The sequence below is a fragment of the Homalodisca vitripennis genome, unplaced genomic scaffold (genome assembly GCF_021130785.1).
Source record: "Homalodisca vitripennis isolate AUS2020 unplaced genomic scaffold, UT_GWSS_2.1 ScUCBcl_4290;HRSCAF=10384, whole genome shotgun sequence".
NCBI lineage: Eukaryota > Metazoa > Arthropoda > Insecta > Hemiptera > Cicadellidae > Homalodisca > Homalodisca vitripennis.
Window position 1 is genome coordinate 22,461 of NW_025780398.1, and position 23,456 is coordinate 45,916.

General features: G+C 33.4%; 1 protein-coding gene across 1 annotated transcript; it reads right to left on the bottom strand.

The window, feature by feature from the left end:
* Positions 1-1,278: 1,278 nt before the first annotated feature.
* On the bottom strand, positions 1,279-22,194 carry LOC124372890 (the record flags this gene model as incomplete). Its single annotated transcript, XM_046831300.1, is given in 3 exon segments — positions 1,279-2,411; positions 21,943-22,089; positions 22,091-22,194. Coding segments are annotated over 3 exon segments (1,304 nt in total), but the record flags the coding sequence as incomplete, so codon positions are not given.
* Positions 22,195-23,456: the final 1,262 nt, after the last annotated feature.

Sequence of the window (23,456 nt, forward strand, 5' to 3'; positions counted from 1 at the left end):
GGTATTCTTTGGTACAACTCTGGGATTTTTTATCAGGCCTCTATTGGAGGCCTTGAAGTCTGGACTTTATGGTGTGCAAAAGGGTCAGTTCAAGGAGATAAGGCTTGATTGCTTCCAATTACCATATCTGCAGTCAAAATGCTTATAGGCATCTCCAAGATCCAGTAATTGGTTCTCGGTTTGTTTGGATACCTGTTAAAAGCCGCAAACTTCTGATTTTAATTAGGTAGTTAATAGTATTGTGAATTTTTAACAATGATGACCATTGATATTAAGATACTAAGGATTGATAGAACTGGAAGGTGAATAGGAATAAATATTTTCCTCGTTAACCATCATTAACTGTATTGATCCCCTTCACCACCCTGATTCTGCTTTTTTTATGTTGGATATAGATACTTGGGAGTCTAATGCAGTCTTTATAACGGTGGTTACCTGTGATCCTGCTGTTAGAGGATGTAAAATTCAAGGTGTGTTATAAGAAGATATAGGGCAAGGATGTTTATTGCTTCCAATTACTCCAAGTAACCTCAGGGTTGCTTCAACATCTTTACTATCATGGAAGGGGATATGAATGTTGAGTTTAGCTCCAGTTTACCTTCCTCTTAATGGTGAAGCTTAGAACTGGAGCTGAACTCAACATTAAAATGTATTCAACTCTTCCAAACATAGCTACATTATGTGTAGAAAAGGAATATTTTACTGTAATGAAACTTCTCCAATTGTATATGACTGATCTCAGGAGTGCGTTGGGATTTTCAACATTTTCATGTCTGCAATGTAGTCACACTTACAACCATATATTTACAAAATTGTAAAAAAAGACAATGCCAACCTTCTCACAAAGTTATAAAGTGGCTGATATAATCGCATCATTTAGCAACTCATAATGTTGTAGATTTCATAATAAAATATTTGTTTAGTTCTGTGTTTGTTTGATTAACTTACTAGCATCAATAAGTGGAGGCAAAGACTGTTAGTTCAGAAAGGTATTTGAGGTAATATTAAACGCTTTGTAAAATATGTATCGAATATTTAATTTTTAAACGTGCAACTCTAATCTACAAATTAAAATTTTACTGCTTGTGTTGACCACATAATATGTTGATTATGGTAGAGGGGAGGCATAACCAAATGTCAGTATTCCAAGGGAGGCACAAAGCCTGGGAAGTTTAGAACCCTATACTTAGACCATGTAGATATCAGTTCTCCTATAATTTCATACAATGTATCAACAATTGAGCCAAAGAGGGTTTTCATAAATAATAAAAGTCCATGTCAATTTCTACTTTACTATAATTTAATAAGATATATTTACAAATAAATAACTATATACCTCTAATTTAAAACCATGTTAACTAGAAAATACTTTCATCCAACCGTGATTCATCTACAGTTAGTCCTTCTTCATGTGGTGGTCTTTCCAGGGAATGTTCTTGATTCTCATTTTCTACATCATCCAATTGTTGTAATTCTTTTTTTATGGTCTTTTCTACATCAATATCGCTAAAAATCTCTTGCATTTTTATTTTTAGTGGTTCTTCAATCGCAAGCATTATTTGGTGGCGTAGCAGGTTTGGTAAAATGTTCACAATCGCCTCAATCACATAATCTAGTGTTCCGATGCCATCAAACTGCAACTGAAAGTTTCCAAGAGTAATTTGGAGATCTTCGAGGTTTGGTCTGTTTCTTACATCCAATGACTGATTTACTTTAGCATTGACCTCCAAGTATTCAATGGTAAAACTAACTTTTCCTGTAGTACTCAGCAAACCTGCCATAGAAATCTCCCAGTGGCATCGTCCCTCAAGTTGCTGCGTTCCAACAGAGGCTTCGAAATAAACAGTTTTATTCTCCATGGTAACAGTAATGTTCCCAACTCGATGAAACGTTGCCAATCCACTTACCCATATTTGAGTGACTTCTAGTCCCAGGATTCCTGTAGTGTGGGTAAAATCTTTAATCTTGTAAGGATCATATCCCATCTTCCGAACGATTTTCCTTCCTTCAGCAAAACCCATATCTACAGGTGCCAAAGAATTGGGAAAAGTCATTTTAAAACCTCTCAAGTTTTTGTTGACATCTCCTAAGACATTAGTATTAACCTTGTTCAATATGAAAGGCTTCATAGTTTCAAATACAAAAGTACCGATCGTATTTAAAAACCCTTGAAACATGGAGCCGAGTAAGCCACGATTCTCAAGGTGCACATCGATGTCCGCTACGGTCAGATCCAGTAAGATTTCTGTGGCTTCTAGGTGACCCTCTCTTGCTACCTCCAGCTTAGCAATGCCTTCAGCATACAGGCCTTTCAGGGTAATGTTGGATGCACCCTCACTTCTTGACCAAAAAGAACCAAGTGAGTAGTTTCCTAGAACCTGAAGAACGTCCACGCTCAATCCAATAAACACCTGAAAAATATAATGCAAATAATTTTTAGAATACCCAACCTTTTTGTATAAAACATCAAGCAACAAATGTCATTGAGCAGTGCATCAATAATAATAATAATACTTTCAGAAGCATTGAGAGCCCATGTAGGCCCAAAAGGATAAATATAGTCTGATATAATAAATTTTATTTAAATGTTCTTTAGAGTAGAATGTGACAGTAAACACTGCTAAGTACCCAATTAATCCTTGGTTCCAATGTAAATAAATTATAAAATATCACTTAAGATGAAATAATCTTCAATAGCTTCACAATCGCTAGTACATATAAAGAATTCCAAACAAATATTCATAAACCTTGACATAATGACCACTCTAAAGTTGTATTTAGTGATTATTTTATCAGAACTTTAGCATTGAATATGTTCGCCAAAAATATTGTTGTGGTGTTTTCTTCCTAACGATATTTTAAGTGTTTCTAATGTTCTGTTCTAAGTTACAGATACAGATACAGATACAGATATACTTTATTCATGATCATTAAGAACAGAATATGTGTCAAATCAAATGTACAGAGATTTGATTTATTGATTGATTGATTTATTTATTTATTTCCAAAATTTATGTACAGAGTTAAATATAATACATAACAAAAAACTTATAGGAAATTATCCCCACATGGGCATCAGCCTGTGTGTGGGGAACGAGTTCCTCAGTCTGCACTACCAATAACACACAAAAAACTTAAATTAAAATAAGGAAATGAATTGTCATTAATAAAAACATTTTCATTAACAAATGAGAAATGAAGATTTAACCTCTAAAATAAACCATACAAGGCCAGAGCATGGAATACATGAGCAAATTCAGTTAATAAATAATCTAAAATTTGAAAGGAATATACTTATTTAGAAAATATAATTTGAAGACTTAAAAATGTAATGTATAAAAACTTGTCAGAAAGACTTACTTAAAAATTAGCCGATATAAGTAGAGAGAGACTTGGACCACACACTGCACACCCACGCACACACACTAAACACACACACACACACACCAATCACGCACACGCACACATGCACGCACTACACGTACTCGTTGGCCTGCAGTCAAAACGATTGTACAAACTCACCAAACACTCAGACTAACATTGATTGTAATAAAAAAATATAACAGAAATTTAATACATAAAAAAAGCATATCTAGGTGTAGATTGAAGAAAAATACTGACGAAATCCATCTCGCCCAGCATCTACTAACCATTTATTGACTAATTTTTTGTACGTACTAATAGTGCAAGGTCTTGGGTTTTTTATAAAGTATGGTAATTTTGAGAAAATTATATGAGCAATATAGTGAGATGATGTTGAATTAAAGGCTTTAACGAGTCTAGGAACAAAAATTCTGTTATGAAGTGAAGAACGCGTAAAATGGCTGTGGTTACTGTGAATGAAAATTGAATCTCGATGTTGAAAAATGTACAAAATTAATGTTCGGATATATAATTGCGAGACGTTAAAAACTTTAAATTCTTCAAATAATAAATTGGTTGGATAAGTACGATTTCGCTTCAGAGCTACTTTTATAATAGTTTTTTGAACGACTTCTAAGGGAGCAAGGTTATTTTGGAAACAGCCACCCCATGCTAAATTACCATACTGAAGAATTGATTGCACATAAGCATAGTATACAGTTTTTAAAAAGATCTATTGTAAGTATATTACGCAGATTACAGAATATAAAGATAAATTTACGAAGTTTATTCCGCATGTAAGCTACGTGATTACACCACTTCAAACGATTGTCAAAAACTACACCCAAGTATTTATACTCACTCACCCTATCAATACATTCACACAAAACGCATCCATCCTGGCCACCACAAGTATGCAACCGTAGCTTAAAAACAAAAGGATCACCGTCAGCTCGTATAGAGATTGGCATACATTTAGTTTTGGCTATATTAACTGTGAGCCGACATTGATCAAACCAGCGCTTGACAGTGAGTAGACCGCGCTCAGCCACATCCCTCACTTCCTCCCAGCTTTCACCCTCAAATAACAAAGCGGTGTCGTCCGCATAAAGAAATATCTGTCCTTTAAGCAAAGTCAATCTTCCTAGATTGTTAATAAAAATTAAGAAAAGCAAGGGTCCAAGAGTACTGCCTTGCAAAACCCCATACTCAATTTTTTGAGGAACGCTTGTATGGCCCAAAACGGAAACAACTTGATACCGATCGGACAAATAACTTTTGAACCATCTCCAAGAGTTCCCTTGTATTCCAATATATTTTAATTTTTGTAGTAATAGTTGTCTATCAACTGTATCAAAAGCTTTAGCTAAATCTATAAAAATCAATAATGGTTTTTTATTACGGCTAATCGTGTCATGAACACTTTTAGTTAGCAAATATAAATCGTCATTCAAATTCTTATCTTTTCTGAAACCGAATTGATTTTGTACAAGAATATTATTGATGTTTAAATATTTTTCGAGTTGAATTCTGACACATTTTTCCAATAATTTAGATAAAACACTAGTTAAAGTTATTGGTCTGAAGCTAACACATCGATTTTTTGGGCCTCCCTTATAGATTGGGATTACTTTACCCATTTTAAAAGATGCTGGGAAAATTCCCTGTGACATACTATTGTTTATAATATGTAGAAGTGGAAGCTTTAAGAAATTAAAAAACATTTTGATAAGAGTAGCCGGGATTCCATCTTCTCCCGGAGCAGACCCGCCTCTAAGGTTTTGTACAACACGAGCAAGGACATCCTCGGATATCGGCTCCAGCTGGAAGTAAGAATTCGCCCCGTAATCCTCGTCATTCATAACGACTTCAGTCACGGGAGGCACAGCACTGGCTAAGTTGGCACCCACCCTAACATAGTACTCATTTAATGTGTTAGCTACATTATTTATATCATTTGTCTCAATATTAAGTTTGCCGTCCAGAAACTGTTCAATAGGAAAGGAATCTTTTTTTTTATTCATGTCCATAATTTCAGCAATATTTTTCCACAAGAGCTTATTATTATTTTTTGATTCATTAATTTTATTTCTAAAATACATTTCTTTAGCCAATTTAATAGTTTTATTTAAGAGATTTCTATATTGCTTGAAACGAGTTTTTAACATTGTATTAAAAGGCTGGCCTTTGAGCTGCTTACTCATTTTATCTCTAACTCGAATTGATTTAATTAGTCCAACGGTAACCCACGGCTTTAGCTTGACGTGCTTAGAAGAAATTGGGTTCTTATTAATTGAGGATTGTAATAGAATATCTTGCAAATATTCAACAAACTTAGATGCAGACAGATTAACATCCTCGATCTCTAAAATCGGTGTCCAATTTCTTTCAGAGACAAGACGGCCAACAATATCAAAGTCAATATATGTGTTTTTAACTAAAGATGATTGTTTTCTTTTACTTTTAATTAAACTCTGTTGACTTTGCGAGACAGTAAAATAGTGATCCGTAATTTCCGCTTTGATGACCGCCGACTTAACACCGTCCGTAGTTTTAATATCCGTAAATATATGATCAATACAACTTTTGGAAAATCCAGTAACTCTGGTTGGCACATTAATGCAACTAATGAAACCAGCTCCATACATTACATCAAGATATCGTTGTGACAGTGGATCGTTGGTTTCAGGTAAAATACAACAATTTATATCACCAATCAGCCAGTGAACCCGATCCCTGTGCCTGGTTTCAAGATATACCTCGAGATCACTAATGAAAGAGTCAAGGTCACCGGACGGACTCCGGTAAATGGCGAGCAACGACATCCGCTCCCTGCCAAACGTTATATCTAGTTTCAAACATGTGGCACCGCTCAGATTCACTTCCGCATGACATACTGAAAAACATTTATTAACGAAAACAATCACGCCATCATTCTGATTCATACTTTCCTTATTTACGAATCTATCATACCCATCCATACTCACATTTACACTGCACTCATCCATCCAAGTCTCTGTTAAAATAATTATGTCAAATTTAAACTTATAATATCAGAGAATAAACATATAAAATACAAGTCAAGCATCGGTATTTTGTCTTCTTGCAGCTTCAAAGTACTCCTTGAGGTTGTAGAAAGGATTTTGTTCAAGCCACTGTTGAAGCTGGTGTTTCAGGGTCCTTCCTCTAAGACCTTCGAATTGTCTTGGTAGGGAGTTGAATAGTTGACGTCCAATGTAAGATGGTTTTTTTGTATAGAATGTGGTGCGGTGGGTTGGCAGATAGTAGTTTCTTGCTTGTCGAGTACTGTAGCTATGGATGGCATCACATCTAGGTAGATCATGGTTGTCAACATGAAGAGTAACAGCTTCAATGTATAATGCCACCACTGTCCGTATTTTGAGAGCTTTAAATGCTTCACGGCAGCTCTCCCTTGGTTGTAGATTAGCCAGGATTCGTATGGCTCTTTTTTGTAATACTAAAACCCTTTTGAGGTTTCCTTCAGATGTGCCTCCCCATAGGACTAGACCATATCGAATGTGGGCTTCAACTAGTGCATAGTAGGCTGTTCTAGCGATGTTCAGGCCTCCCAACATTTGCATACGTCTGACTACGTATATCCCTGTCCCAATCTGGCTACAAAGTTTGTTGATGTGACTTGTCCAAGCTAGATCAGAGTCTATTGTCATTCCTAATAGTCGTGCTTCCTGTTCCAATTTTATGTTGGGTACATGTGGTACAGGTTCTGTCCTACGGCTAAAATTTAATTGTATGGACTTTTTAGGATTTATTTTTAGGTCATTTTTGTCAGCATATTCAATTGCTTTGTTAAGGGTTGTGTTTATGTCATCAGAAAGGTCTTGAGATAGTTTATTTTTCACTATTACAGTAGTATCGTCAGCATACATGACACATTTGTTCTCAGTGCTGTCATTTATGAATTTAGGAAAGTCATTAGTTAAAAGGATGAACAAGACTGGACCAAGAATTGATCCTTGAGGTACACCCCTTTTGACTGGCAGTGGCTTTGATGTAACTGAGCTTTTTATGTTGTTTTGAATTTGCTGTACTTCCACTCTTTGAGTCCGGCCTATTAAATAGGTCTTAAAACCAATCCAATTCTCTGTGTGCCACTCCAAGAGATTCGAGCTTCTGTAGTATTAACTCATGTCCAAGGCAGTCAAATGCTTTCGAATAGTCGAGGAGAATTGCTGATACATAATTTGAGTCTTCTAGCTGGTCAATAATATATTCAGTTATATCTGTTAAGGCAGTGATTGTAGACCTACCCTCAAGGAAACCGTGCTGATTGTTGGTAATGAGACTGTGGTTTTTAAGATGAGACATCAGCTGAGAAAGTACTATTTTTTCAAATATTTTTGCAAAAGTTGAGATGTTTGATATTGGTCTGAAGTTGGCAATATCTGTCTTGGATCCTGATTTATGCTTAGGAAAGATTCTTGATTGTTTTAGGGATGAAGGGAATTTTCCCTGTACTAAAGATTTATTTATTAGGTAGGTCAGCGGCACAACAAGTTCCAGGGCACAGTGTTTTACAAATTTAGCTGGAATTTCATCTATTCCACAGGATAGTGATGGTTTCAAGGAATGTATTACATCTATAACTGTTGTAGGTGTGATTTCGGTAAAATGAAACATACAAGTATGTTGACTAGGAGGAGTTTTAGGTGATATGAGGTTTTTAGAGCTTTGAGGTTTTTGTAAGGTTTTGTCTGCTATTTCAGAAAAGAAGGTGTTGAAGTAGGATGCTAGTTTATCAGGTTGGTTTTCTGGTTTTTCCGTTAATATCTATAGTCATCAATTCCATATCTGTTGTCTTCTTATTTTTCCTTTCTGAATTGATAACTTCCCACAGAGCTCGGGACTTGTTATGTGCAGAGTCAATGTATTCTGTAGTAGAATTTTGTCTAAGTTTCCTTAAATGTAAGTCATAATTTTGCTTTCTTTGAATCATGTCAAGTTTGTCTTCTGGTTTCCCTGAAATCCTAAACTTGTTTAATGCTTCTAGGTAGCTCTGTTTTAGTCGGTTTGCTAACTGATCGAATATAGTTTTGGGCTTGTGATTTGCTTTTGATCTTGATTTTTTCTTTGGCCATATTTCTTCAAGAGTACCTCTGATTATTCTTTGGAAGTTGTTATAAGAAATGTCAATATCAGCACTGCTGTATACAGTAATCCAATCTTCTTGTTGAAGGATTCGCTTTAGGGAGTTTAAGTTGTCCTGAGAGTAATTTCTCTTATATATTGAGGGCAGAGTTATCTTGTTTTCTGATATGTAAGTTAAGGTAAGTGTTTGCGCAGTATGGTCAGAGAGTCCTGTTTCAGAAACCGAGAATTGGATTAGCTGGTCATCTATATTAGTACAAATACAATCTATTGAAGTAGAAGTCATGGCCGTAATTCTAGTTGCAGGTAAGGGGAGTCTTCTTATATTATGGGTCAGTAATTCCTCTTCAAGTCTTCTGGTGTCCGCATGGTCTTCATCCAGTCTATCAATATTTATGTCCCCCATAACAATTACTGATTTTGATTGTGTTTGCGCATAGTCAAGAATATTAGATATTGATTCTATTGATGACTCTGCTGGACCTCCTGGTGATCTATAAATTCCTAGTAGGTAAAACAGGTGGTTACCACAATTTACAGAGATCATGGCTGCTTCACATACAAATTGTCTGCAGAGACTCGAAACATCTATATTCGTTGTTTTCATTTCTGTTAAAAAAACATTCTTGAAGATGGCTACTCCTCCCAATTTCTGTTCTTCTCTACTGAAGTTTGCTAACAGTGAGTATCCAGTTATATTAGTATTTCTCAGTTTTGATGAATTTAATCCATGTTCAGTCAGAATTAAGAGAGATGGTTTAGTTTCTTGTAGGAGTTGGGTTAAATGTTCTGTTTTATTAGCCAAGCCTCTAATGTTTTGGTGAAGAACTGTTATGACCTTCTTAAGTTTGCCCGGTTTTGATTTTGAAATATTCTGCTTTTGTAACGGACATGGGGTGTTATGGTTTCTTCTAAAAAAGAATGTTGGTGTGAATTGATAAAAGGGATTTGGATGTCTTCTAAGATAGTTTTCTTATGAGTATCAGTATTTTTTAGGTTTTGTTGTCCAAGAAGTGTTTTATAAAAGTCAATATTTTCTGTAAAAAATTGTTCATGTGTTTGTCCAGTTTTCAAGATCCTGGCTGTAATTGGAGGTTTTGTATTAATTTGTATTTTGGGCAATGTCCATACTTGATAGGTGCTCTGTTTTTGTGACGGGGTTTGACTATCTCCCCCACTCTTCCCTATTAGCTGGTCAGTTGTTACTTGGGCTAAGCCTTGTGTCGTCACTTGATAGGTGCTCAGTTTTGGGGTTTGCAGTTTTCTCCTGGAGTCTTTGGACAATGATTTATTAGCATTTTCGTCTGCTGGGGGTGTGCAAGGCTGTATATGGTCCGACCCCAGTGGTGTTTGTTTGTTTCGTGTGTTGTATGCAGAGTTGATAAAGATTCTTGATTTCTGCAGTTGTGATCCATGTCTTTGTCGCTTGGGGATTTTTTCAACATCAACGGTTTGTGCACGGTGAATTTTTACTTCTGAGGATTTGATTACTTCTTCAGTTTTGGATTTCTGCAATTTCAAATCCAGAGATATCCGTTCTGTTTTTTGATTTAGGTTTATTCCCTGAGAAGTTCTGTTTTCTCTTTTTGAGCACTGGGTAGGATCCATCAGAGTACTGGTGTATTATGGGTTTGACTACAATAATCTCAGAGTGTGTGCAAGTCAATGAGGTCGACTCCTTGTTAGATTGGGCAGCAGATAGCAACGAGCTGAGTGGCTGACCGTGTTTGATTTCAGGGACATATTTTGCAGTGGCTTCCTTTGCTACAGGGGTCTGAGAGCTGTTTGGTTCATCAATCTCATTGAGTGTCACACTGATGAGTTCTGAATTAGCAGTTGATTGTGTGGATAGGAGTTTTAGTTTGGTTATCTGATATTTGTGGGATTTGGTTAAGTTTCTCCCCACTTTCTTTTTCTGTAAGTTCTTCGTTTAGAAATGAAACTTCTTCAGAAAGATTTTCATCACCTTCACCTTTATTTAAGTGTGGCTCAGAGTTAAGAGCCAAGGTGAGCTCTAAAAATTCAATCCTTTCCATCAGTTCAATATTGCACCTTTCCAGATTTTCTTTTTCTAACTGCAGTTTTTTAACATTAGTATCTTCTTCTTCTCTGTACAGATTTATTGTTTCCCTCAAGGATTTAATTTCTTTCTTTAGTTTTTCTATGGTATCTGTCTGCATTTTTGACATTTTGTCATTGATTTCTGATGCCTGTTGGTATTCCTCTTTGGTGGTTTTAAGGGAGGAGCAGGCAAGGTTCAAGTGTTCTTCATAGTATAGCTTATTCTTGTTAGCGACATCTTCTAAGCTTTTATCTTACTTTCATACGCACTTTGATCCTTTTCTGTTTGTTCCTCAAAATCTTCTAGCATTTGTTCTTTGTCTTTAATTTTTTTGAGAAGATGGGATTTTTCTATGCTGAAATCCTTTTTCAGGTTATTAAGTAGTTGATTGAAGTTTTCTATTTGCTCCTCTGAGGCTTTTAGTTTATCTTCTAATTCTGATTGAAGAATGAAATATTTCTCGTTAAGGTCAGAAATCTGTTGTTTTAAGCTATTATTCTCGCCAAGTAGCAAAGTTCCTGCTTCTGCAGCAAGACTTAGGGAGGTTTCCAAGTCCTGGTTTTCGTTTATAGTTAGGTTTAAAATTTTTTCCTTTAACTCTTGTTCACTGCATTCATAATTTGTTTTTGAATCATGGGAGTGTAACTCCAATTTTTTATCTGTCAATAGTGATTTTTTTTGCTTCATCTAGTGCCTTTTGAAAGTCAGGCTTTAAGCTTTGATTTTTTGGAATTTCATTTTCAAGAAAGTTATAAAAAGGGAAAATTTCTTTCTCACTACATATAGCTGTTTGGTGAGTACCATAGAAAACTATGTGAAATCTTATTCGAGTTTTTAGTTTTTCTATTTTATCTATAATGGCAGGCCAGGCTGAGTGACCTTTTAGTTTGACAAACACTGTTTCTTTTAATGCATACATAGTTTCCTATTAGGAATACTAGGATCAAAAGATTACAAAGCACGGGGAGAATCGTCACAATTTATTTTAAATGTTTGTAGTATTGCCTTTAAAATTTGTCACTGTTAAGTACATGCACAGCAGCTTCAATATTGCATGTGCAGAAATACAGTAATTACATGATCAATAATTTAAAATTCAATAATTAAATAAATAATTTAAAACTGTATAATAAATAATTTAAAACTGTATAAAAACAATATATTAAAATCAGTGCTCATTAAAATAATGTTAAAATCGGTTATCAGTAGCCGGTTATCACAGGTCCAAAGGTGAGTGCTTGTTTATTGAAGGTTGATTGACAGCTGGTAGACTATCACTAACCATTTGATTATACAGCTGTTTCTGCACTTAAGTTGGTGGGATGATGTGATTGGTTATAACATGCTACTTGAGTCAAACTTCAACTATCTGTTTCCTGTCTTAAATATTTTGCTGTTTTATTATAAAATTATTTTGTTTTATAAAATTATTTTGTTTATAAAAATATTAGTATAAATTGTCATTAGGAAATATTGAGTGAAGAAACACTAAATATTTGTGGCTGTGTGATTGCTTTCCATTCTAAAACTTCATACAGTGTGCATTATAGACATGTGAGTTTTGCCATTATGATGTAAGTAATATTTGAAACTAATTTGTTCACTTTTGTAACTGACAAAAAGCCAAACCTTTTATTTGAATACTTTTAGAATACTTATCTGACCAATTTCTAACACACTTGTACTTCAGAATAGCACCAGAAAATGTCAATTAGATCAATAAATTGTAGAGATAAAATTTTGCAGACAACACACCACAGATATTTTGTTCAGATATTTGTATTTTGTTAAGTTAGTAATTAATGATCTGTTATAGCTGCTTATAAACCTCACTTTTATTAGTGTCTCAATTTTCTTTTCAATATGATCATAATGAAAATTAGTTTTAAGTATGGCAGTAATTTTTATAATGGAAAGTGAGTGCAGATGTATCTGTATTACCATCACATAATTTCAAAAGTTATTCCATGTAAATTTATAATTATTTATCATTATTAAGACATTGATTAGATCTTAGCAGCAATAAGCCTCATTTACCCAATTAAAAAACATTTATCATCATGTTTGCGTTAAAATATATACTTGTATTTATGCCTTCATTAGTATTTTTTAATTGCGATCAGAAGTGGTACACTAAACTTCTAATATTATCTAAAACCCTTTGAATTTTAATATTTTCCCCTAACAAGTTTTAATATTTCCCTTTTAGTTCAAAATTTAAAAAATTACTAAAAAACCTTATACTCTCACTCAGATGCTAGGATGAAAAACTATTTATAACCTATAAAACAGTTATGTTAGGTAGATTGCTTTGTGTTACATCTACATATCCCAATGTACAGTATATATGTAAATAATGTCTTTTTTCATTAACTTAGTACGGACATTCTACAATTGAAATCTACAGTCCAAATTTATTGTTGGGGTAAATTGGACCTGACAGAGACTCAAGGGCGAAGCCTTTTTCTACACAACTACTATAAACATAAAATAGTGGTCAATTTTTATTAAAACAATACTTTTCAAATTTAGTTTATTTTTTGGATGAGGCTTCATCATCAGACTACTCCACAAATAAAATATATTTATATTATTTTTATTACAATTAATATTAAAATACCATATGGTGTAAATGATGATGCGAATACAAAAATTTGAAAATATTTCAGCCAGCATGAAAAATTAGATACTTCCTGTGGTTTTGGAAGGCCTCAACCAAAAAATAAACTATATTGGAAAAGTATTGTTTTAATAACATTTACTAATATTTAATAATTTTTTCCAATTTCTCCCAGTGTTTTCAATACTTTAAAACATGTTACAATTCGATAGATTTTAACTGAACCTATTAATTTCAATTGGACATTATTTGTAAACAGTGTACACGCACGATGAATTTTCTGTGCACTTATGAGACAATGGGGTGGATCACTGGAGTAAAAACATTTTATAAAGAACTAGCGGGCCCGGCGCGCTTTGCTGCGCATTTCAATAATTTTTTGCAAAAGTTGCCCGCGGCTTCGCACGCAATTTCCCGTTGAAAACAGTACACTATATTCACTTATTCTTTTTCTATCACATTCTAAACATTGCTGAGATAATTGATAGTCGTTCCATCGTGAGCCTCTTGGGCGTATTATGAAGGTATGTACCATATTCCTGCCTCTATCTAGCTGTTACCCACGGCTTCGCACGCAAATCTTAAGAACCGAAGTCCTTATATTACTTAGTAAATTTTTTTTTTTACTATAATAAATTTTAGATTAAATTAGTTATATCTCCGATGCCACGATTGAGCTTGCTTTGTTGTCTCGATCGAGAGAATATGTACACACGGAGTTTTGAGAACCATACTTCTGTCAAAAAAACAACTAAGGTTGATTTTATAACATTCTTTATATTTGTAGCCAACGTAAGATAGTAATTATGATATCTGCATTACTCTTCTGATCAAGCATGAGCATGGTTTATATTAAATAAATATTGCAGTTAAAGGTGAATTTTTACGTCAAATTTGAATTGTATTATCTGGATAGTAAAGTCTATGTTTAACAGTGATTGCAAAAACAGTTTAAACAAAATTTGTCGTTTCTCTTAAGCTTACTCTATGCTTTAAAACTATAAGTGTAATATATGTTTACAAAGAACAGCTGATTAAAAATTTGAAAAGACGTTAACATATGTTTGCTGCAATGCATTTCTTATGGGTATTTCTGTAACCAGTGGGGCGGAATCCTGAATCGGGAAAGGGATGGGCATAGCTTATAAACCTTCTCCGTGGAAAAATACATATACGTACAAATTTTCATCATGATCGGTCCAATAGTTCACGATTCCATAAAGGACAAACATACAAACATTCATTTTTTATATATATAGATTAAACTAGACACATTGAAATTGGATGGATATTAAACGACAGTTACATGAATGTTCTATAGAAGCAATAATAATCAGCTCATAACTGGCTTTGGGACCTAAGAGGCTCCAGAACAAAATCATTTTTCTACACACAAGTCAATACATTATACAAGTAAATGGCATTGTAAACTTAGTTGTTGATGCCAATTGGATGAAAGGAGATGGAGCACCAGTAAAAGAATGTAGTAGTCTCCTGCCTTAGGTGGCAATATATGGCAACCTCTAGTTGCTCAATGTCTCTATTGCTGTTAGCAACACAGTGTCATCAGCACACATCATTTTGCTATCCTTCTCAAAATGCAGGAAAGTTATTAATGAGCAGCATGAACAAAACTGGATCCAAAACTGAACCTTGAGAACTCCTCTGTTAATTGGTAGAAGTTTATATTTTGCTGTGTTTGTTAATCCTTTTTTATTTGCTTTATTTTGACCATTTCAGTCTTTTAAATAACTCTCAAACTACTTCAGCCCTGCTTGCTCAATTAACAATCTTTTCAGATTTAGATAATTTATAAGATTATATTACATAAGCAATCAAAAGTTTTCCCAGAGTTAAATATGATGATAAATAAAACTTTATTTTAAGTAATGTCTGTTACTAGGCTAACAATAATGTTCCCCACTTCAAAGTTTTCAATTAAATATTCAGCAAGATCAATAATTGCCATTGTAACTGAATTTCCAGTTGAAAATCCATGCTGTGGGTCACTTTGTTTGTCTTTTGGGCAAATTTTATCTGTCTTCGATTTGAAACGGAAAATACCTTCTGCCATTGACATGTTGTTAATATATAGAGGTGTTAATAATTAATTTCCAAATATTTTGAGAATTTTTGAAGTGCTATTTTCTGTCATCATTTGCTCCATAAAACATTCATACTAGTTTTTTATTAAAATCCATCCAAGCACAAGATGTTTAGAGTAACTGTATGTCCAATGGTTAAAAATCTAGCGCTTCTCACTCTTGTCGCAAATGTGCTAAAAAACCATCCTTGGTTAGCATTATTCATATAGAACATTCATGCCAATTTGTCTAAAACATATTCTAGAATAAGAATAAGAATATTTTTATTCATAAAAGTGTTCCGTACATATTTTTAAACAAGTACAAGAATTGTATACTAATAACTTAAGAATCAATTTAAACAATATTTAGTACTTAGCACACATTTAAATATACCACTTGCATGATGACTCTTACATCAAAATAAACTAAAAGTAAAAAAAAGGAAACACCAGTTATATGATTATACTAACAAATATTTTAATGAAACATACTTTTATGAATATATAGGGCCTCTAAAGGCAAAGCCTGTGCAGAGGTTCCTTCATGCTAAATTAAATTCATGATAGCTCAGATAGAATGTTGACAATTAATTTTGATTAGAAAAACTCCTGTTTATCAAATATCTATGTTAATTCTAAATTTATACTTATGTGCAACTTTGATCCGAATAAAACTTTTTAACTTATGGTATGCAGAAGACAATTTATATTCTGTTTACTTAATAACCATAATTTCAATAGTTTTGAAAAAATATGTATATTTTTTGAATTACTTATATCTTTTGGTATTGTATTAAACATTTTAGGTCCTAAAAAACAATAGCTTTTTTCTAAAAATAGTTAAATTAGGTTTTGGAACTGCTATTTTGTCTTTGTGCCTTAATTTATTTTTGTAGATATTAATTAATACAGGCAAATTACCACTAGTGACATAAAATATTTTTAAAACCTTATACACAAACAAATATGTAATTGGAAAAATGTTTAAACTTATAAATAATGGATGAGATGGCTTGTACCTACATTTTCTTTTAACTAATCGAATGAATTTCTTTTGTTGCATTAGAAGAGGCTTTAAATTGGTTTCATAGGTTCCACCCCAGCAAAATATTCCGTATTCTAATCTACTATTTACTAATGAAAAATATAACATTCTCATAACTTCCTCTGTACACATATTTTGTAGAAAATAAAAGGTTCTTAAAATACCATTAAGTTTTTTCTTTACCATGTCTATGTGTTTTTTCCAGTTTATTTCCCTATCCAGCAAGATTCCCAGGTATTTCAAATTGTCAGACTGAGACACAATTGCACACTCAGGACACTCTTTGTTTGTACACAAACAACTCACACAATTGTATAAAATTTGTTTGGTAAAATGTTGTGGATCTTTTTTCAGGCTAAAATTTATGTACTTTTGTTTTTTCGGGACTTAATAACATATTGTTCTTTGAGAACCACCATTGAAGGGCTTTTAAATCTATACTCATTGCTTCTTCTATATCATTCCAGTCATCCTTTATGTAGGTTAATGCTGTGTCGTCAGCAAATGATGTTATTCTACCATATAAATTTGAATTACAGAGATCATTAATATATACTATAAACAATATTGCACCTAATACTGACCCTTGGGGTACTCCACTTTTTTATTATACCAAAGTCACTGAAAGTATTGCTAATTTTTACACATTGTCTCCTATTATTTAAGTAACTTGAAAACCAGGAAAGAACGTTTCCTCTGATACCGCAACAGTATAATTTATTTAAAAGAATGTCATGATCTACAGTATCGAAAGCTTTCTTTATGTCCAAAAATAATCCACTAACTTTTGCGTCCTGAATTTATCGCTTCAAGTACGTCATCCATAAAGTTTTTTAACGCAGTTTCAGTACTCAAGCCCTCTCTGAAACCGAACTGATTTTTACTAAAGAAATGGGTTTGCTCAAGAAATTTAACTAATCTTTTTTTCATAATTTTTTCAAAAATCTTTGCAAAAGTTGAGAGTAAAGATATCGGTCTGAAATTGTTGCAGTCATTATTCGGTCCACTCTTATGCAAAGGAATTACCACAGCGGTTTTTAAAATATCCGGAAATATGCCCTTTTCAAAACTTAAATTAATTAAGTACAGTAAGACATTCACTATTTTTGGATACATCAATTTAATTAGAGATGAGCTAATGTTATCAATTCCAGGCGAGGTGTTATTTTTCAAATCTCTTATAACAGATACTAAATCATCTACCACTACTGGAGCTAAAAACATGGAATTGATTGAATTATATAACTTAAAAAATCTCTTATAACAACATAAGTCAAAGTTATCAGGTTTTAATTTTTTTATGTCTAGCTTATCTACAATAGACAAAAAAAATGAATTAAACTCATTACAAATTTGTTTAATATCGCAGATTTTGTTACCATTAATATTTAAAGACTGTATGGGAGGTCGTTTTGACGTGTTTTGTCCTGTTATTTCATTTATAACCTTCCACGTGTAGTCCTCGAATCTCCGTTACATTTATGAAAAGTATTCTCGTAATAAGAATTTTTTAAATTTCTGATTTCAAATTGCAGTTTATTCCTGTAATTTTTATAACGCAATTTTAATTTTCCATTGTTTGGGTGATGCTTAACGAGTTTATAGAGTTTATTTTTTATTTTTATTTTTTTGCAAATACAATCACTCATCCAGGGTTTAATTTTAAAAACAACCGCTTGTTTTGGTTGATTGTTCAAATTTACTTTCAGAAATTATTTTTTGGATGGTATTATGAAAAGTATCAAACGCAGTTGACGGGTTTTTATCGTCGTAGACTTCTACCCATTTAACCTGTTCAAGTCGCGCAAGAAGCCCGTCGTAATCTATGCGATAGGAGGGAGGGGAGGGGCCGGCAGAATCAGCTGATGTCTGTCCCTCCACCCCTCCCCCGCCCACGACCACCCGCACGCACACAAACAGCCATCCTGTGATCTGTAATATTCGCGTCTATTACCTTTACATCGACTTGAGTCTTGACTTTGTTTGCTAATCTAGCAAACACGTGATCGATGCATGAAACTGATTCTGTCGTTACTCTAGTTGGTTCTTTCAATAAACAATCGAATCCGTTTGAGCAAAGAAATGCATTGTAATTGTCAATTATCATACTATTTTCAAATAAATTTAAATTAGCGTCCCCGATGAAAAGAGCGTTCTTTTTTGTTTTTAAATTATTATTACGAAGAAAATACTCATTAATCTCAACTAGGAAATCGTCCTTGCTGAAGCTATGCAGCCTGTAAATTGCAAACAAACAAAACCTCTGTGAATTAAACTTAAATTCTAATATCATTAGATCTGCTGTTTTAAAGTTTATCGGTTCACATATAAAAATTTCAACATCCAACTTTACAAAAATTGCTATACCTCCTGCCCTCTGATTTTCATTTGCATTTGAAAAACTCTTATAATTTGGAATTTTAAAAAACTGTAACTCTTCATTATCTATCCATATTTCTGTCAGTACAATTATTTCAGGAAACAAATGTCTACTACTTAATTCAGCAATGAATAAATCGAAGTTACTTCTCATACTACGAATGTTTTGATGCAATATTGTAAAATCCGACCATTGTTTAACGTTACACTGATTAGTCGTATCCATTATTTTACATTTTGAAATTTATTAACGGCTCTAGTAAAAGATTTTAATTGAAACAGTTCTACTACCAAGTTGACTACCTTGAAAATAATTAAATCTAGCAGAATGTTATTTGCTTATTAAAAGAAATAAATAAATAACGTATTGTAAAAACCAAATATTTCTATTGTTTAAAACTATTTTTAACTTTAAAGAGAACTTAAAATTTAACTTATGTTTCCAGTAATAACACAGTAATAAACAAAAACAAACCAAAATACGTAGCATATCTTATATGATGAAAGTATTACTGAAAGTGAAGTACATGTATATATATATTTACAGTTTAGTTTAGTCCAAGTCCTCCTCTCGTGTGATAACTCTGACTGGCGCCTTTTCTTCTTTCCTGAGGAAGATCTTGCCGTTTCTCACCCAGAGGAACTTGAAGTTTTTCTCGCGCTGATACTTCCTCGCCAGAGCGTACAGCGCCCGTCTCGCCGGTGATAGAGACTCGTTGACGTAGATGGGACGGTCATCAGTTGCACCGATGTGACGAGTTGAGAGGGTCCTCTTCACACGTCGCCTCTGTAGAAACTCCTCCTTGTCCAGTCGACGAACGAACTTCACAATAATCCCCGGCGGATTGTTTCCACTCTGCTTGGCACCAAGTCTATGACACGCGTCCACCATAGTGTCAGATACGGTTAAGTCCAGTGCCTTGCCGACGTCCTTCACGATGGTCAACACATCTTCATTGGAAGTTACAGGGATTCCTTGAATCTCCACACAGTTTACTGCGAGAGTACTGCTCTATGTTCTCCAGACGATCTTCCAGAGCTCTCACCTTCTTCTTCAGCTCCTTGTTCTCCGATGTGATAGACTCAATCAGCTGATTAAGTTTCTCATTCTGCTCCTGTTGTGCTTTAAGAGCCTTGGTGTTCTCTATGAGCTGTGAGTCCATTGATTCACAGGCCTTATTAAAACTTTTCTCATATTTTGCTTGGCTATCTCTTATATCGGTAACCACTCTCATGATATCTTCAAGAGATAGTTTACCTTCATCTGCTGCAGACTCGAGTCTCATGCTTTTCCTCCTCGTGGATTGACAGTCCTTACACCTCCAAACTAGACCCTCTTCATTTATGCAATCCACGTCAGCCTTGCTATATTTCAAACATGCCGCATGGAAATCTCGTTTACAGTCAACACAGGTGAGTTTAGATTGATTAATTTTAATATTCTTGACGCATACACCACAGCTCGACATTTTTACAGAAAATAATTGTGTAAAACAAAAATCGCTGTGTAAAATAGCAATTAAACACTGTTGCACGACTTGTAGAAACGTGAACTATATCAACGACCACTCGAAACACAGTAGCAGGAGCACGCACTGATAACGATGTTTACTCTCCGAGCGCCGACTCATCACTCAATCTCAATATTCAATCGCTGGGTGTCTATGGTAGGTAAGTAAAAACGGATTTTGTACTCAAAAGTATAAATTTTATAAGGAAAATTAAAAAGGTTTGGATATACATTAATTAATTCTATTAGGTATAGCCAAAACTTTAGGAATAAGATTGTTTGAGGTTCAACATTGTTCTTATGAGTGAAAACTCACGATCGTTTCACCACAGCTGGTTCTTAAAATTCCAAGTGACATGCTAAAAAAATACTTTTCTATGTTTATATTTACATCCCCCCACTTATTATTTATTCTAACCTAATCTATCTTGTATTTCTTACACAGTATTATTACTCAGAATTAGACTTGACGACAAGTTTGAGATTACTCTGATAACTCTAACTACTAAGTGACAAAATGGCTCAGTTCGGTTACTTCTACTGTAAAGTTAGCACCTAAATTAAGATTACAAAAAATTAAGCTGAGAAAAAAATTTTGAAAGGTTTTATAGACTATGAACAACTTTGACAACGAAGAATTCCTTTAATATTTAAATTATTGAAAACAGACCGATAATAACAGAGAAATCCCCTAACACAGTAAAAATAAGTAATAATAAAATCTGTATTCAACGAAGATGCATATATAACAATACACCGCAACAAAACTTATACACCAACAACAACCACACATATTTACCAAACTGCATCTTCCACGAAATACCTTAGTATATGTTATATAACGTAGTATGCATCATTACCAGAGTGATAAAAAAATGTGTTTATATGAATGTCCTTGTCTGGCTTACAATAACAAAAACGCAACAGTTTTTTTTTTTTAGTACTAGCTATGTTACATGAGACAGAAATTAAAAAATGATTCATCTATATCCTCATCTCTAGATTTGGTTCTTTTCGATTACCATCTATCCTATGGTATAAAATGTACATTGAAAAGAAATTTCTATAATATATAGATACCAAACTATATAATAAATGGTCATATAAATGAAAATATAAATTTAGGAAACAGTTTAAATAAATTTTAATTGAAAAAGCAATTTACTCCATAGATATTAATACATTGTTCTGCAATTCAATACAAATTAACTTCTGCATTTTTGCTAATCTAGTATTTTTAGATTTTAATTCATACTTTTAAGAAATGGCAATAATTAATTTTAATGTTATTTTCTTTTAGTCACACTATTCAATGTACCAAGAAAGTACATAATGATTTAATTGATTTTGAAGTTGAAATATAAAAATACTCCACAGAGTTTTTTTTGTTCACACTGGGATGAAACTGAGGGAAAGAAAGTGTACTTTAAAATCTTTTTTCCTTTGCATGAGTGAAATGAGTGCTAAATACAGAATAATTAATCTATTATGGCTAAAAACTGATGTTAGTTTGTTAAGTAACTTAATATAGTAATAACCTACTAATAGAAAAAATCTTAAGATATGCACTAGTGTTCTCATCTCTTAGACATTGTACAGACTCTTAAATGCAGTTAGTTTTACACTGGGAAAAGAAGTTTTAGTTAAAACTATTGCTATTCTACTTTGAATTATAACTGTGCTAGCTTGAACAAACATTCAATAAAAATATAAAGAAACAAGACCATAAACTGAATTGACTAATAATTACCTCCATGTCACCAAGATTTGAATTGGCAAACTCTATCCGAAATTTTGATAGCCCATAAACAGACTGTTCTTTTAAAGTTAGAGTCCCAAGGGCTATGCTAGTCTTCATATCTGGGATTGGCATTGGGTCCGGGATAGGTGCTCCAGGGAAGTCCCACGGGATCTGAGGACTTGTAGTGTTCGAGCACTGCCAATACCTGCTCACTGAGCCGGTTGACTCGTACATCAGCATCTGGCACCTCTTCATTGGCATCTATAAATAGTTACAGTCCATTTTCACATGGATTTATAAGCTATATTATTCAATAATAAATGCTAAATGAATGGAAATGTTATTTTTGCAAAACCCTGATGTTTTGTATTTTTTGACTAGTTTTATGAATGGTTTGATTCATTTTTTTTATTTAGGACAAGAAGCATGGGAATCCCCTCATTGTACACAGTCCTAAAAAAAAACCTTTGTACTTACTTCTGCAGTAACGAGTTAATCAGGATGTGTAAGTTTGAGGGAGGTGTAGTCTCTTGTCAATATTCCATGACGAGGGATAGTGGATATTTATCTCAGTCAATGTCACCCTTGAAGAAGAAGGGGCTAGCTCTGTTTAAGTTATATGAATGAATCCAGTGAATGTTGAGTTTTTAACTCTATAGTTTCACCTTCGTCCTACTTGCATCTTTCCCTCTAGTTCAAACTTCACGGACTTGACTCCTGGAATTTGGAGTCATGTTTTGTCTGATGAGATCCAAAAAACAGTCAGTGAAGAAGTAGCTCAAAATCAACTCTTTACACCTCGACATCAGCGACACTCAGACTATAAAATCAGGCGTCCATGCACAGTTCACTCAGAAAATATTCTCACTTGATTTTTCAGTATGATGATTTTTCAAAAGAGATTAATACAAAATTTTAAAAATTAGCTCAAAAAACATCCTTAAAATAATTTTAAATGTTTGTTTATGACATTTTTTCTAACAAATGACAATTATTCTGAAAAAAAAATTTAAAAACCAGCTGTTTTGGTGGCCATCTTTATTTTAGCTCCGTAATAAACAATGTTAAAAACTTTAACTTACTATAATTATAGTTTTAGAATATAATGTTTAAAAATATAATCAACACTATCTTATTTTTGCATTTTAGTGGTTATTCAGACAAAAATTCCCGACCGGAAGTTCATCATTTAAATATTAAACAGTACACACTAAAAAGGAAAAGCTTTTGAATGCATATTAACTATATCTTTAAAATGAGACATCACCTTTCACTCTACAATAAAAATATGAGCATAAAAAATTAAATTTAACATAAATGTTTAGAGATAAAACTTAAGGTTTTTTCACTTTAACTGGCTCTTAACATTTTCAGTTATCATTATCTCTAAGCTTCACGTGGGGCTAAAGAGTGTTAAAACTGCGCACTTCAGCTAGTCTAGTACTACTATTTAATTTCAAAAGAACCATCCAGCACCTTTGGGTATCAATGTACAAAATGAGATAAATACAGTTTGGGAACAA